General features: G+C 42.5%; 1 protein-coding gene across 1 annotated transcript in view; it reads left to right on the forward strand.

The window, feature by feature from the left end:
• The window catches only part of LANCL3 (LanC like 3), a 121,481-nt gene that overhangs the window by 82,148 nt on the left and 23,471 nt on the right, over nt 1-15,862 (forward strand). Inside the window, exons 2-3 of the mRNA XM_006066431.4 lie at nt 14,146-14,269; nt 14,890-15,087. Of these exons, the coding sequence (XP_006066493.1) occupies nt 14,146-14,269; nt 14,890-15,087 (322 nt within the window). The remainder of the gene's footprint in view (nt 1-14,145; nt 14,270-14,889; nt 15,088-15,862) is intronic.

Raw genomic sequence — 15,862 nt, forward strand, 5'->3', positions numbered from 1 at the left:
GACCAAGAGTGAGCCAATCAGATTTTCTCTCAGGAATTCAACATTAGGTTTCAGTGGTTCTAGGTGATCCTCAAGTATGACTGAAACTGAGGGACATTATAAACCTTGGAAGCTGTTGTGTATTATGGTGTGGTGGAGGTGACCTTCAGCCATAGAGAAGTCGAGAAAATGGGTCTGTAGAAGGTGACAGAGGCAGAGACCTGTGTCACCAAAAGAGACAACACTGCCTGGGGTCTGGCAACTTTCTGGATTCAACTGTGAGTCCTTTTTCATGCTTGGCTGCTCCCAGATCTCTGGTTTCCTTCCAGAAAACTGGGCAGCCCTGTGATTGTCAAGGTTGCCTACACAAGGGCATCTGGTCAGAAGGGCAAGGGACGTGAAACCCAGCCTCTGTGTTTTGGTCACAAAGCCTTGGCCTGGCACTGCATCAGCCCAGAGGTAATGTGCTACTTTATGCAATTCGTCTGCCCACAAGGGAGCACTTCTCCAACACCACAGTTCAAAAGCATCAATTCTTCGGCGCTCAGCCTTCTTCACAGTCCAACTCTCACATCTATACATGACCACAGGAAAAACCATAGCCTTGACTCAACGGACCTTTGCTGGCAAAGTAATGTCTCTGCTTTTGAATATGCTATCTAGGTTGGTCATAACTTTCCTTCCAAGGAGTAAGCGTCTTGTAATTTCATGGCTGCAGTCACCATTTGCAGTGATTTTGGAGCTCAAAAAAATAAAGTCTGACACTGTTTCCACTGTTTCCCCATCTATTTCCCAAGAAGTGATGGGACCAGATGCCATGATCTTCGTTTTCTGAATGTTGAGCTTTAAGCCAACCTTTTCACTCTCCTCTTTCACTTTCATCAGGAGGCTCTTTAGTTCTTCTTCACTTTCTGCCATAAGGGTGGTGTCATCTGCATATCTGAGGTTATTGATATTTCTCCCAACAATCTTGATTCCAGCTTGTGCTTCCTCCAGCCCAGCATTTCTCATGATGTCCTCTGCATATAAGTTAAATAAGCAGGGTGACAATATACAGCCTTGACTTTCTCCTTTTCCTATTTGGAACCAGTCTGTTGTTCCATGTCCAGTTCTAACTGTTGCTTCCTGACCTGCATACAGGTTTCTCGAGAGGCAGGTCAGGTGGTCTGGTATTCCCATCTCCTTCAGAATTTTCCACAGTTTATTGTGATGCACACAGTCAAAGGCTTTGGCATAGTCAATAAAGCAGAAATAGATATTTTTCTGGAACTCTCTTGCTTTTTCGATGATCCAGCGGATGTTGGCAATTTGATCTCTGGTTCCTCTGCCTTTTCTAAAACCAGCTTGAACATCTGGAAGTTCACGGTTCACATATTGCTGAAGCATGGCTTGGAGAATTTTGAGCATTACTTTACTAGCATGTGAGATGAGTGCAATTTTGAGCCTAGTTACAATGATTTAAAATTCACTATCTGAAACCGCAATTACATTTGCACCAGGCTAGTAATTCTATATTTAATACATCTTCATGCTTCACATATTAAACATTGAGCTGCTCTTTTAGTATCCTGGAGATGCATGCTTTTGTGTGTGTGTGTGCATGCTCAGTTGTGTCCAACTCTTTGCGACCCCATGGACTGTAGCCCACTAGGCTCCTCTGTACATGATATTTTTCAGGCAAGAATACTGGAGTGGGTTGCCATTTCCATCTCCAGGGGATCTTCCAGACCCAGGAATTGAACCCATGTCTCTTGCTTCTCCTGCATTGGCAGAATAATTGGTAAATGGTCAGTAATATTTTGTGTTACAACCAATGAAAGATATTTACAGAGACATACCTGGCATTAAGCTTATAATTAAGAGTCTACTCTGTGACCAGGAATAAAAACAGCCCAGCTTAAGTGAACCAGATAAGATTAAGCTGAGTTCCTTGTTCTAACCACCTGTGATATTTGCAATACTAAATCATGCTGGATTTGCAATGCAAAGCCCTGTAGAGAAGTGTCTGTGCCCCAGCATCCTGAGTGGACCTTTTTTTTTTTTTTTCCAGAAAAAAAAAAAAGAAAGATAAGTGTTCAGTTCTACCTCCTTTACAGTCTTAGTATAGAGCGGGGCCTCTGTTTTTAAACATTTCCTGGGAATTATCTGCTACAGCAACTGGCCAGCTGGCCATTTCTCTCCTGTGTCCATACTTACACTTTTGGTGATTACCCTCCATTGAACATTGGAACCTATGAATGGATTTCATCTCCTGTTAAAATGTTCCCCAGGCAACCTGAGATGAGGCACACAATTTACTTAACATTGATTTCTTTCTAAAGACAGCCCCATTAAAATAATAACAAATGATGGAGAGTGGCTGCACAAGACATATTGGGGGTAATAAAATATGGAGCATAGTATGCATGTATTCAAAGTGAAATGTCATCTCCACAATGGCAGGGATTTTTCTCTCTTTTGTTGACAGATGTTCTCCAAGTGTAGGGCTCCATAAATATTTACAGGATAAATGGTTTGTATGACAAAGACCTTACTAACTTACAAGGTTATAAATCCTGCTTTGCTTAGTACTGGTTATACATCCTGGTGGTTTACTATCCCCAAGCCTTTGTAAGGACCAGGATGGAGCCCCTAGCTGTGTTCATTGCACAGCAACCATGTGGAATTTGCAGATGCTGAAATCTAAGGAGGTGGCTCTGGGGAGTGTACTTAACAGGGTAAAGGTGTCAATCTAATACTTGACTCTCCTCTCGTCTTCAGCCTCAGAACCAGGCCCTCCTGAGATTCATTCTTCCTCCTCCTCCTTCCCCCGGCCCTAAAATGAAAATTGAAAGCAGCCACAGAGATGCTTGTGTTCATCCTGGCTTCCTGGCCCCTAAAGAGGTGGGAGGGCTGGCAGCTCCCTCCAGCATACTTGCATGCCCAAGTCACCCCAGATCTCTTTTTCTAATTTTTTTTAAATTTTTTTAAATTGAAGAATAACTGCTTTACAGTATTGTGTTGGCTTCTGCCAAACATCAACACAAATCAGCCATAGGTACACCCATGTCCCCTCCCTCTCCCTCCCACCTTCCTCCCCATCCCACCCCTCTAGGTTGTTCCAGACCCCCGGATTGAGTTCCCTGAGTCATACAGCAAATTCCCATTGGCTATCTATTTTACCTATGGTAATTGAAGTTTCCATGTTACTCTTTCCATACATCTCACCCAAATCTCCCTTTTTAATGTGTTGTTTATATAGAAAGGGATTCTTTTGGAATCTTAGGATATAGCTTTCCTAAAGATCCCTGGCTAAAACTGTTTCTGAAAAGATACCAGAAAACAAGAAACCAGAATCATTTTCCCTTCAAAGTGTCTGAAAGCACAGTGTGTCACCATGATGGAACCACTTCAAACACGATCATGCAGAGAATTCCTCCCAGTGCTTCAATGATACATGGGAAAGAAGGAAAGTTAGATGCATATTTATAAACTGTCAGGAACCAGATAGGCCCCAGGAACTTATTTGGTCAGCTACCTCATTTTTTAAATTAAAAAAAATTTTTTTTAATTGTTGGCTATGCTGGGTCTTCATTGCTGTGCAAGCTTTTCTCTAGTTGCAGCGAGCCAGGGGTACTCTCTAGTTGCAGTGCACGGCCTTTTCATTTCGGTGGCTTCTCTTGCTGTGGATCACAGACTCTAGGCACTCTGGCTTCAGTGGTTGTGGACCCCGGGCTCTAGAGCACGCCAGTTTACCTGCTTCATGGCATGTGGAGTCTCTGGAGCAGGAATCAAACCCGTGTCTCCTGAACTGGCAGGTGGACTCTTTACCTCTGAGCCACCAGGGCAGCCCCAGCTACCTCATTTTACCAACGAAGACTGTGCAAGCAGAGAGGTTACATCACTCACTCAGGGCCATATAATCACAAAACCAAAAATTCCAAATTTCCCCACCATGGTCATCCAATCCACCCCACCGCCCCAATACCTTTTGGTTTTATTTTGCATGCAGAAAAGGTACCATTTATGGCCTTAGCTTCCTTTAGACCCTAGGAACACATTTATTAAAAATGTATTTTAAGGTATTGGGGGAAAAAGAAGACTAAAAGATTTAAACTGTTTTAAAGCATCTCTGCCTTCTCTCCCCAACTCGGACCTTCAAGGCACCTGTCATTCCCACAGGCCCATGGAAAAGAAACCCTTTCAGCTTATTCTGTCCAAAATATCTAGGCAAAAGAGTTATTAAGCCTTAAAATGTCACAAATGGTTCAGATACTGTTCTTCTAGGACCATTTTCATGAATAGCTCTCTCTCAAGTGACAGGGCAGATAGTACATAATACAGTTACTTAAGTTGAGGTGACAGTGGTTCCTGGTGTAGAAGGTGATTGCTTCACAGAACTTGTTTCTGAGGTTCCCACAAGTCTCCTCACTGTCTCCCCACATCAACTTTGAGGGTTTGAGGATCTACTGTCCTGGGGCAGCTTCAATAGTGTCCCCTGTCCCTGACCTGGAGCAAGATAAGTGCAACAAGTCGGGTGGTCACACAGGGCAGCAGCAGCAAGGTGACAGTGTGTTTGCTAGGCTTTGTCTTTGGGCTCTAGGATAGCACTTAACAAGAAAAATCAATCACAACCTTGTGAGTACTGCCAGCACTAAAAACTGCATTTGAATTTGTCCACTCAGGCAGTCAGTTTCACTATAAAGAGCTCCGGAGCTAGAGGTTTCCATGGAAACAGAGGAGTATGTGGGCAAAAATTGCTTTACAGGGAAATGAATGTTAGCAGTGCTGTTAGATTGGCACTTTATGGCTGCCCAGTTGATGTGAGTTTGTAAGTAATCCAATGAACAATGACTTTAAGAAAGGAAATACTTTTTCTCTCATAACAAAAGACTTAGGAGATAGGTGGTCCTGGTTGTGGTACAGATGCCCAATGATGTCCAAAACCCCCAGGATCTTTCTCGTCTATTGTTCTTTGAATGTTGGCATGTCATCCACAAGCTTATTGCTTCAGGATGCAAAATGGCTGCTATAGCTCCAGGCCTCACATAAACATTCAAGGCGCCAAAAAAGCTTTCCAGGAAGCTCCCACCTCAGCAGATTTCCCCATTGATCAAAATGAAGTCACATAGCCAACTCTAGCTTCACGGACTGCTGAGAACTGAATATCTGGCCAGGGACAGTGGGGACAACTGATACGATTGACTAAGGCTGATATTCACTATGACCTAGAGCTAGATACAATTGTAAGCTTAATAAAATCGGAATTTGCTAATTGGAACTGCTTTTTTTTTTTGCTTTTATAAAAATGTAAAGTATAGTTGATTTACAGTGTTGTGTTAATTTCTGCTGTACAGAAAGTGACTCCACTTTATATATATATATATAATATATATATTTACTTTATATATATATATATATCTGTATATACATACACATTCTTTTTCAAATTCTTTTCCATTCTGGTCTATCACAGGATATTGAGTATAGTTCTCTGTGCTATACAGTAGAATCTTGTTATTTATCCATTCTATATATACCAGTTTGCATCTACTAACCCCAAATGGGAACTGCTTTTTTAAAACAGGTCTCACTGTCACCTGAGGGGGTAGAAGGGGCAAATCATTGTGAGCCTATTTTTGTAGAAAAGGCAGCTCAGGCTCTGAGACATTTCATCTCTTGGAGGAAACAGAACAAAATCATCTAGTGACACTTGCTGCAGATTGGGTTACCAGGTACTTATAATAAATGTTTCAAACTGGCAGTCAGTCTGCAGGAATGGGGTAAAACCTGTTTTGCTTTTCTGGTTCCCAGTGTTTTCCTGGCTTGGGTGTCTCAACATGAGAAGGGAAAAGAAACAAGTTTGAAACGGTGTCTAGGACCAAATATTTGTAAGTGAAATTCCCTGCTGAATCCCTTTGATGATTGGAAGATAATCATTAACTAGAGTAACCTGCCTCTGGTTCCTCATTGCCCAGCATAATAATGGTCATAGAGCATCAGGAAAACTAGATGCAAGGGACTTGCTGCTTCTGCACCAGCACACGCGCTCTATTTGGAGACTAATTAAGTTAAATAACAAACCTGGCCACATTGGCTAAGAGAGCTCCCCACTGGGGTTTGCAGATTTTGGAGGGACTTTTCCTCCACATGGCAAAATGGAAGAGAATTTACCATTGTTATCGCTTCTCTTTCCTGGGTTCTGGTCTTTGAAATTACAGCTGCAGTGTTCTTGCCTCTGGGGCACACTCTTGCTTCCTGGAACGTTCTTTGGGAACTTTCTACAGTTCCTTCCATCTAAGTTCTCACCCTTTTCAAGAGAAATTCTCTCCTGCAGCCAGCCTCCCTGCTCCCATAACCCCTTCCTGCTTCAGGTGTGGTCTAGGTGAGGTCAGCAACCTCGCCTGGGAGCTTGTTAGAACTATAGAGTCCTGGTCCCATCCCGGACTCACGGAATCAGAATCTGCATTTTAACAAGAGCACCAGGTAATCTGTGTGCACACTGCAATTTGAGAAGCCTGGCAGTAATACACAGGGTTTTCTCCATCCCACCACTTAAAATACCTTCTCTCCCTCCCCCCATCTCCTTTCATTTATTCACTTCCTAACTGTACTTCAAAGCTTAGCTCGTATCCCTTTCTCTCTGTGAAGCCCTCAATATTCTCTCCCTCCACCTTACCCCTATAGATCATGACTTTGAGAATTTAAACAAATGCAAAATATTTCACTATTTAAATGATTCAGATGTTAAGTCTATTTATTGAGATTATATCTTGTCTTGGGACTTCCCTGGTGGGCCAGTGGTTAAGATTTCGGCTTCCATTGCAGGGGGTGCTGGCTCAATCCCTAATCAAGGAGCCAAGATCTCACATGCCTCACAATCAAAAAACCAAAACATAAAACAGAAGCAATACTGCAACAAGTTCAATAAAGACTTTAAACAATGGTCCACATCAAAAAAAGAAAGAAAAATATATCTTCTCTCAAAGTGCCCAGCACAGGCCAAGCACATAATGTAAATTGTCTGATTCATCAGTATCTGTTTCCTGTTTGAAAGCCTTCCCTTAGTTGTGCATGCTCAGTTGCTGAGTCATGTCCAACTCTGTGCGACCCCATAGACTGTAGCCCACCAAGCTCCTCTGTCCATGGAATTCTCCAGGCAAGAACACTGGAGTGGGTTGCCATTTCCTTCTCCAAGGGTCTTCCTGAACCAAGGATCAAACCCATGTCTCCTGCATTGGCAGGCAGATTCTTTACCACTGCACCACCAGGAAAGCCTGCCTCCCTTAGCTGTACCTTATCTCTTTACGCTTCTTCTGCATGAAAGAAACTCCTATAAGTTTTTGTCTTCTCAACACCTTACATACATCTCCACCCACTCCAGAGATTTCCTGCAGGCCTGGCTCTTATCTGTAACTTAGTGGCTTTCAACTGAATCAAAGCCTGAAAGAGGCCTCTAACCATTTGTTTGTATTTTGACTTTGTACCAAAAAAAATCCCTAACTTCTAAATTTGGACAGGGAATTTTGTTCAGGCCTGGCTCTTATCTGTAACTTAGTGGCTTTCAACTGAATCAAAGCCTGAAAGAGGCCTCTAACCATTTGTTTGTATTTTGACTTTGTACCAAAAAAAATCCCTAACTTCTATATTTGGACAGGGAATTTTGTTCAGGCCTGGCTCTTATCTGTAACTTAGTGGCTTTCAACTGAATCAAAGCCTGAAAGAGGCCTCTAATCATTTGTTTGTATTTTGACTTTGTACCAAAAAAAATCCCTAACTTCTAAATTTGGACAGGGAATTTTGTTAGAAAAAGTTACTTTTTTGGATATGGGATGTTTTTCTGCTCCACCATGATACCCACAGGAAACTTGGCATTGCTTCTGTCTCTCTTGTGGACATGCTATGTAGCAGTATCTCAGGGTCTGGACCCTGAGACAAGAGCCACATCTCTGAGTCTGCCATCTCCCCAAATTCCAGGTGGGAGGGGGGCATACATCCTAACTACCTATAATTTTCCAAACCTTTTCAGGAGATTATAGGATCTTTCGTAATGCCTATTGCAAGGGAGTGGAGCTAGGACAGCAGGAACTCCACACTGACTTTCAACTTCCTGGTTTCTATTCCATGTCACCTCTGCCCGCCTTGAACAGCTTTAGCTCCATCCTGACTCTATATAGCCTTCAAGTCTGTTGTTTATCTTATCAGCTTTAAGTACTAAAATACCCAGGATCTTAATAACTCAAAAGCCGTTTTTCCTCAGAGCTATTATCTCCATGGGTATCATAAAAAGAAGGAAGAGGGGGACTTCCCTGGCGGTCCAGTAGTTAAGACTCCACACTTCCAGTGCAGGGGATGTGGGTTCTCCCTTGCCAGGGAGCTAAGATGCCATGTGCCGAGCAGTGTAGCAAAAAAAAAAAAAAAAAAAAAAAAAAAAAATTAAAACAAAGAATGAATATATGTATATGTATAATCAAATCACTTTGCTGTATACTTGAAACTAACATGACATTGTAAATCAACTCTACTCCAATAAATTTTTTTTAAACCTAAAAAAAAGTCATTTTTGTGTTCATTGATCATCAAATGGCTTTTTTCTTTCTTGAAGCAGAAATTTGTGCTACCACCGGAATGGTGGGGCAAAGGAGTGGGTGAAATACATTGCTGAAGGAAATCACCACATGTCAGCTAACCTGACATTAACTGCGTTAGATTCTTGCTCTGTTACATGTGTGTTTGGCATGATATTGGAGTGACCTTTTGCATTCCATCTGGCTGGGCAGTCACTTACTCGGGGCATTTTGGACTGTTGCTTGCTCATGCTGGCCGTGGTTGCTAGTAAGCTAGCAAAGACCGCCACTTCAGAGGGCCTGTGGGCAGGACACTTCACTCTGAAAAGGGGTCTGTGGTGAGGCAGGCTTTCTGTGGCTTAGCCCATTTTGTTTATTTCCTTAAGAAAGATCATGTATCCTCAGTAGGGAGGTGGTTGCATCAGAGCTCGACCTTTAGGTTGGGGCCAAGCAACATAGCATGAGCTTTATTGTGCTCTCATCTCTTCATGCTCACAGCCCAGCCCCATAGGACTCTTTCACAACAGACACCTCTGTTCAAGGACCAGCGAAGGCAATCAGCTAAACTAATCCAACTATTTACACCAAACCACCAGAGACTTGCGTTGCATGTTTGACATATCTTAATTTATTTCAATTCAGTGTAAAAAATTTATTTAAAGAACCAAATCCAAATACCATCTGGTGTCACTTATATGTAGAATCTAAAATGTGTTACAAATGAACGTGTCTTTGAAACAGAGACTCACGGACATAGACAACAGACTTGTGGTTGCCAAGGCAGGGCTGGGTTGCGGGAGGGTGGACTGGGAGTGTGGGATTAGCAAATGCAAACAACCACATACAGAATGGATAATCAGCAAAGTCCTACTGTGGTAGCACAGGGAACTATGTTCAATATCCTGTGATTACTGTAATGGAAAACAATATAAAAAGAATGTATATATGTATATAACTGAGTCCCTTTGCTATACAGCAGAAATTAACACAACACTGGAAATCAACTATAGTAAAAAATAATAATAATAATTAGAAAAGAGAACCAAATCCATCCAAAACATCAGTACGCAAATAACATTATTATATGCTACAAATACAGGAGAGGGAATTTGGGTGTGTTCTGATAAAGGCCTAATGGGCAGGGAGCCCCTCTCTGCCACCCGCAGTCACTCCTTTCCCCCCAGTGGAAATGCTGTTTCCTCATTCCTAAGGCTTCAGCAGGTTTCAGAAGCTGGGAGGCCGTCTTCTTCGTGGTATGTGTGCTTATGTGTTACTCTGAGCTGGGAGTGGGACCTGAAGGGATATTGGAGAGGGCAGACCTATGAGAGAACATGAAGCAGCCACTGTCCACCCCCACCCCCCCCACCATGTCATCTCCTTCCTTCCTAATGTACTGTGCTTTGGGGGAAATGACGGTGAGACCAGGACCCTCTTCCTCGATGGTCTCCTCCGCACACTTTTCATGAGCACTCTTCACTTTTTATTTGCTGATCAATAAAGCCAAGGGTAGGTCTTGCCTGTTCCCAGCGATAAAGAACTGCACGCATAACTGGTCTTTATCCAGCCCAACAAGCGCCGTTTCTCTTTGTTTTTCACAGTGTTTCTGAGAGATAAGAGGAAACCGCCCAGACATGATGCATGACCGGGGAGGTTTTGCAATATTTTATAAACTCATTCTCTATTGGGAGCTGTGGATTAGGGGTGGAAAGGAAAAGAGAGGGCACCACATAGAACCAAAGTTAATTTTTTTTTCCTAGGTTAAAAACAAGCAGGTGGATGGGACTTCCCTTGGTGGTCCAGTGTGGTTAGGACACCACACTTTCACTGCAGGGGATGAAGGTTCAATCCCTGGTCAGAGAACTAAGATCTCCTATGCGGCACTGTGTGGTCAAAAAATAGAGGAAAAAAAAGAAAAACAAGCAGGTGGAGGAAAAGGAGACATGAATATATGTTCAACGGAGGAAAAAGTAATCCAGTTTTCAGTTATCGGCACAGAAGTCAAATAGGGAAAACTTAGGTCATTCAAATGAGTACATACCCTGAAACTCCAGTGGCCTTTTCCTGTCACAAAAACTGTCTCTGTTGTATGGATTCAAGACCAGAAGAGGCAAACAGGACCTTAGTTCAGGTGAAGAGCCAAATATATTCCCAGGGAAGTATGGATGGTACCAGAATAGACTCCTTTTAAGTTCATGCCTTTTGAGGCTCTTGGCAAGTTTCTGAGAGTGAGCCAGGATGGTGGGGTTGATATGAGACTGATAATGCAAGATATTAGGTAGAGTCAGACCAAATGTGAGATCAGTTGATGCCAATAAAGGCACAGAGAAAGATGTTTTTAGTGGCAAATTGAAATTTTGGTAGCAATTTGATAGATGCAGAGTGGAAAATATAAGAGAAATGGGCTATTCAGCTAAGGAAAGACCTGGGGCTAAGCCTTGAAATGATGGTGGGAAGGTGTCGGAAGATAGGTCTTTGGGAATGTTAGGAAGGAGTAAACCCAAGAGGCAAAGATAGGTACCTAATAAAAAGAGAAATTTAAGTTGAAACTCATGGCATACCTGTAATTGTTTCTGAGCAACTAAATGGAAAATGGGGCCCCAAAGTCTTAATGAAGCTGATGTGTTACATGCTCTGCACTACAGCTTCTTTCCACGCCTGCCTGGGCTCATGAACTTTTCTTCTTTAATTAAAGAAAAAATTTAAGTTGTTTTACAATGTTTCAGATGTACAGCAAAGTGATTCAGTTATATTTTATATATATATGTATTCCTTTTTTCAGATTATTTTCTCTTATAGGTTATTAAAAAATACTGAAGATAGTTCCTTGTGCTATACAGTAGATCCTTGTTGGTTATCTATTTTATATATAGTAATATATATCTGTTAATCCCAAATTCCTAATTCATCTGCCCCCCCTTTCCCCTTTGGTAACAATAAGTTTGTTTACTCTGTCAGTGAGTCCATTTCTGTTTTGTAAATAAGTTCATTTATGTCATTTTTTAGATTGCACATATAAATTATATCATATGATATTTGTTTTTCTCTGTCTGACTTTCTTCACTTAGTATGATAATCTCTAGGTCCATCCATGTTGCTGCAAATGACATTGCTTCATTTTTTTATGGCTGATAAATATTTCATTATATATATAAACCACATCTTCTTTATACATTCCTCTGCCAATAAACATTTAGGTTGCTTCCTTGTCTTGGCTGTCGTAAACAGTGCTGCTGTGAACATTAGGGTGCATGTATCTTTTCAAATTAGAGTTTTCTCCAGACATATATGGTATTTCTATTTTGAGTTTCTGAAGGAACCTCCATGCTGTTCTCCATAGTGGCTACACCAATTTATATTCCACCAACTGTCTAAGAGGGTTGGTTCCCTTTTCTCCACACCCTCTCCAGCATTTGTTATTTGCAGACTTTTTGATGATGGTCATTCTGACGTGAGGTGGGCTTGTGAACTTTAATTGCTCTATTATAGACTTTTGTCTAAAAAAAATGTTTCCCAGGCTTTCTAAAGTTCCCCCACAATACTTAATAGAGGGCCTCACTGGACTAGTAGCTCAGTAATGTTAATTGGCAAATTAATGAACAACTTCCTTTTTATGTAATTATTTTTCCAAATTAAATGCTAGATTTGAAGAGGCCAAATCCTGGATTATAGTTTGCCCTTCTGTGCATGCATGGATGCTAAGTTACTTCAGTCATGTCTGACTCTTTGCGACCCTATGGACCATAGTCCACCAGGATCCTCTGTCCTGGGGATTCTCTAGGCAAGAATATTGGAGTGAGTTGCCATTTCCTTCTCCAGGGATCTCCCCAACCCTGGAATCTAAACTGTGTCTCTTAGTCTCCTGCATTGGCAGGTGGGTTCTTTACCACTAGCGCCACCTGGGAAGCCCCTTCTAATGTTGGGTAAATCAGCCCCTTCTAATGTTGGGTAAATCATGATTTAAGAAATCATTAGTTATTTCTAAAGATTGGGTGAGTCAGATGGCAGATACCACATAGGAAAATTTGATGTGTGAGTCTTTAGAGAAAAAACAAAATCCAATAGACTTGATCCCAGATTCATTCATTCAGGCCAAGGCTGAACTGTAGGTGATTTTTCTTTTTTTTTTTTTGGTTACTCTGACTAGTACTTTTCTTACATAGGTTTGCCTTTTCTGAAGGTTGGTTTCATGAGAGTAAAGGTCTTGTCATCCTGTTTACTGTTATGTCTCCAGCATCTGGGACAGGCTTTCCTGCCATGTGATGCTAAGGGCTTAAGAAATAATTTCGGAAGGAAGGGGAAATGGCTGGGGGGTGGGCGGGGTGGAGTAAAGGAAAGAGGAGAGGGAGGACTCTGCTTTTCATGCCAGTACACCTGGCTCTTACTCACTCATCAGTTACCAAAGGCCCCCTCAGGCTCAGCATTAGGAACCAAGGATACCAAAATGATGAGACGTCAGGGTCTTTGCATCTGATCATCCACTAGAGAGAAAGAGAGAAAGAACACAGTGGGTGCTGTGCCAAGAGTAACGGGGACATGAGAGGATGCCAGAGGGAGTATCCAGTCAGCCCTGAGGCTGAGTGGGTGGCAGAGAACATTGCATACCTGAGCGGAACCCTAATAATTGCAGTGATGCTTTGTAGGCTTGAGAACATTTTAATCTCTATAGCCCTCAAACTTACAGTGGGGAAATTGAATAAAATATGGGAGACGGCATGTCATGCATTGCCTTTTGGCCATTCTCTATTCAGTCATTTTGTTTTTGATGTGGGATCTTCATTCCCCAACCAGGGCTGGAACCCCTGCCCCTTGCAGTGGAAGCAGGGAATCTTAACCGCTGGACCAAAGGGAAGTGCCCAGAGTCATTTTGATAGTGAAAGTTCTTTTGTATTGGTCCTTACTGGACTTTGGTTTCCTTCTGCTCTACTGTGCTGTGCTCAGATGCGTCTCACTCTTTGCAACGCTATGGACTATAGCCCACCAGGCTCCTCTGTCCATGGGAGTCTCCAGGCAAGAATACTTGAACGAGTTGCCATTTCCTCCTCCAGGAGATCTTCCCCACGTGGGGATAGAACCCATGTCTCTCGTGTCTCCTGCCTTGGCGGGCACCTAGGAAGCCCTTCCGAGACTGCAAAAGCAGGCTCTATTGAGTCTGTCGTGTAGCAGTTGTCATAGAATTGTGGCTTTATAAGCACAATCAAAATGACACAAACTGAAGGCCCATTGTCTGAGCCAGACCCATGCCATATATCAGGAGTAACAGCTTTGTTAAGCACGGTCACTTAGGACCAGTCTTTGTTCTTTTCTGAGCAACTGCTTGTTCTTGTGACAAGGATTAATGACATAACAGCTGTAAGGTGGTCTTTGCCTTTTACAAAAGCCTATAGCAGTAAAGATTTGTGTTTGCCATCAGAACAGCAAATTTTCTAAAGAGGGGAGATAAACTTGACAGCAGAGAGAGAATCAGTGGTTTAAAAAAAAAAGGTGTGGTGGGCTGAGCTTATTTACAAAGAAGAGGAGTGTGGGGGTTTTATGCTGATGGACTATTTAAGCAAGAAAATCTGGTGTCAGAGGAATAATGAAGATCCTGACTTTACTTCTGCTTCTTGATTTCCTTACTCAGGTGCTGACCCCAGCCCAGATCAAATCAATTTGTCAGGCCATCCTGGACTCTGGGAAACAGTATGCCATGAAAAAGAGGAAGCCATTCCCGCTGATGTATTCTTACTATGGAACCGAATACTTGGGTGAGTGAAGGTGTTGGCCAAGGCCTGGAGGAGGAAGGCAGTCTCTAATAGCCGCTTTTACACAGGTCATCACTATCACTGGGAACCTTTTAAAAAGCCATTTGAAAATAAATATTGATGGATACTTCAAAGCATAATTTCATATTTATTTTCAGAGTCTACCTGTCAGAAAGGTAACTGTTTTAACAATGTATGTGTGTGTGAGAGTCAGTCAGTCATGTCTGACTCTATGCGACCCACCCCATGGACTGTAGCCCACCAGACTCCTCTGTCCATGAGATTTCCCAGGCAAGAATACTAGAGTGGGTAGCCCTTCCCTTCTCCAGGGGATCTTCCTGACCCAGGGATCAAACCCAGGTCTCCTGCATTGGCAGGTGGATTCTTTACCACTGATCCACCAGGGAATTTCACCAAAGACTAAAATACTTTATTCTTGATTGTGAATTCATTGGCCTATTTTTGCTGGAAGTTGAACAGCTTATACAATCACTGCCAGTAGTACCTGTGCACAGGGAAACAGGATTCAGCCACTGACATCTTCAAGTTTTTAATATTAATGGATTAACTTCAAACTGGTCCTCTTCCCAATTGAATTAACAATGCTTCTCTTGTCTGTATAGGAGCAGCTCATGGCCTATCGTCCATCCTCCAGATGCTTCTTTCTTACCATGAGCACCTCAAGCCCTCGGACCAGGAGCTGGTGTGGCAGAGCGTGGACTTCCTTATGGAGCAGGAACAGAACTGCAACTGGCCCCCTGAGCTCGGCGAGGCCATCGAGAGGGAGAATGAACTGGTGCATTGGTGCCACGGCGCCCCAGGTCTCATTCCCATTCTTATCTGAAAACTTTGCCTTTCAGCGGGCTTAGCCAAACACACATGCCTTTTCTGAGAAGTGAGGGTCTTTCTCACCTTACACCATTACCACAGGAGGTGAAAAGGTCAAGAGGAAACTTTTCAAAGGCAGAAAAGTCTCCATCAGTTAAAGATCTCTAGAAATGATCCTGTGTTTAAAATATAAATGATCAGTATCTATTTGCATACAAATTAAACTAGTGTTCTCCAATAAAATATAATATGAGCCACAAATGAAATAACTGTTTAGTAGCCCCAGTAAAACCACAGAAACAGGTGAAATTAATTTTCATAATAGATATACCCCAGTATACCCCAAGGGGCTTCCCTGGTAGCTCAGACAGTAAAGAATCTGCCTGCAATGCAAGAGACCGGAGTTCGATCCCTGGGTCAGGAAGATCCCCTGGAGTAGGAAACGGCAACCCATTCCTATATTTCTTGCCTGGGAAATTCCATGGCCAGAGAAGCCTGGCAGGCTATGGTCCATGGGGTCGCAAAGAGTTGAACACGACTGAGTGACTAACACTTTCAGTACACCCCAAATGTTATTTCAACATGCAGCCAATTTAAAAATCTAGTAGGATTTCACTGTTTTGAAATATTGTCTTTGAAATCCCGTGTATATGTTAGACTTACAACCCATCCTGATTCAGACTAGCCATGTTGCAGGTGCTCAGGGGCTTCATGGGACAGTGCAGGTCTGGAACCTCACAGTTCAAAACGTGGTCCCTGGACCAGTGG

Source organism: Bubalus bubalis, chromosome X (assembly GCF_019923935.1).
Source record: "Bubalus bubalis isolate 160015118507 breed Murrah chromosome X, NDDB_SH_1, whole genome shotgun sequence".
NCBI lineage: Eukaryota > Metazoa > Chordata > Mammalia > Artiodactyla > Bovidae > Bubalus > Bubalus bubalis.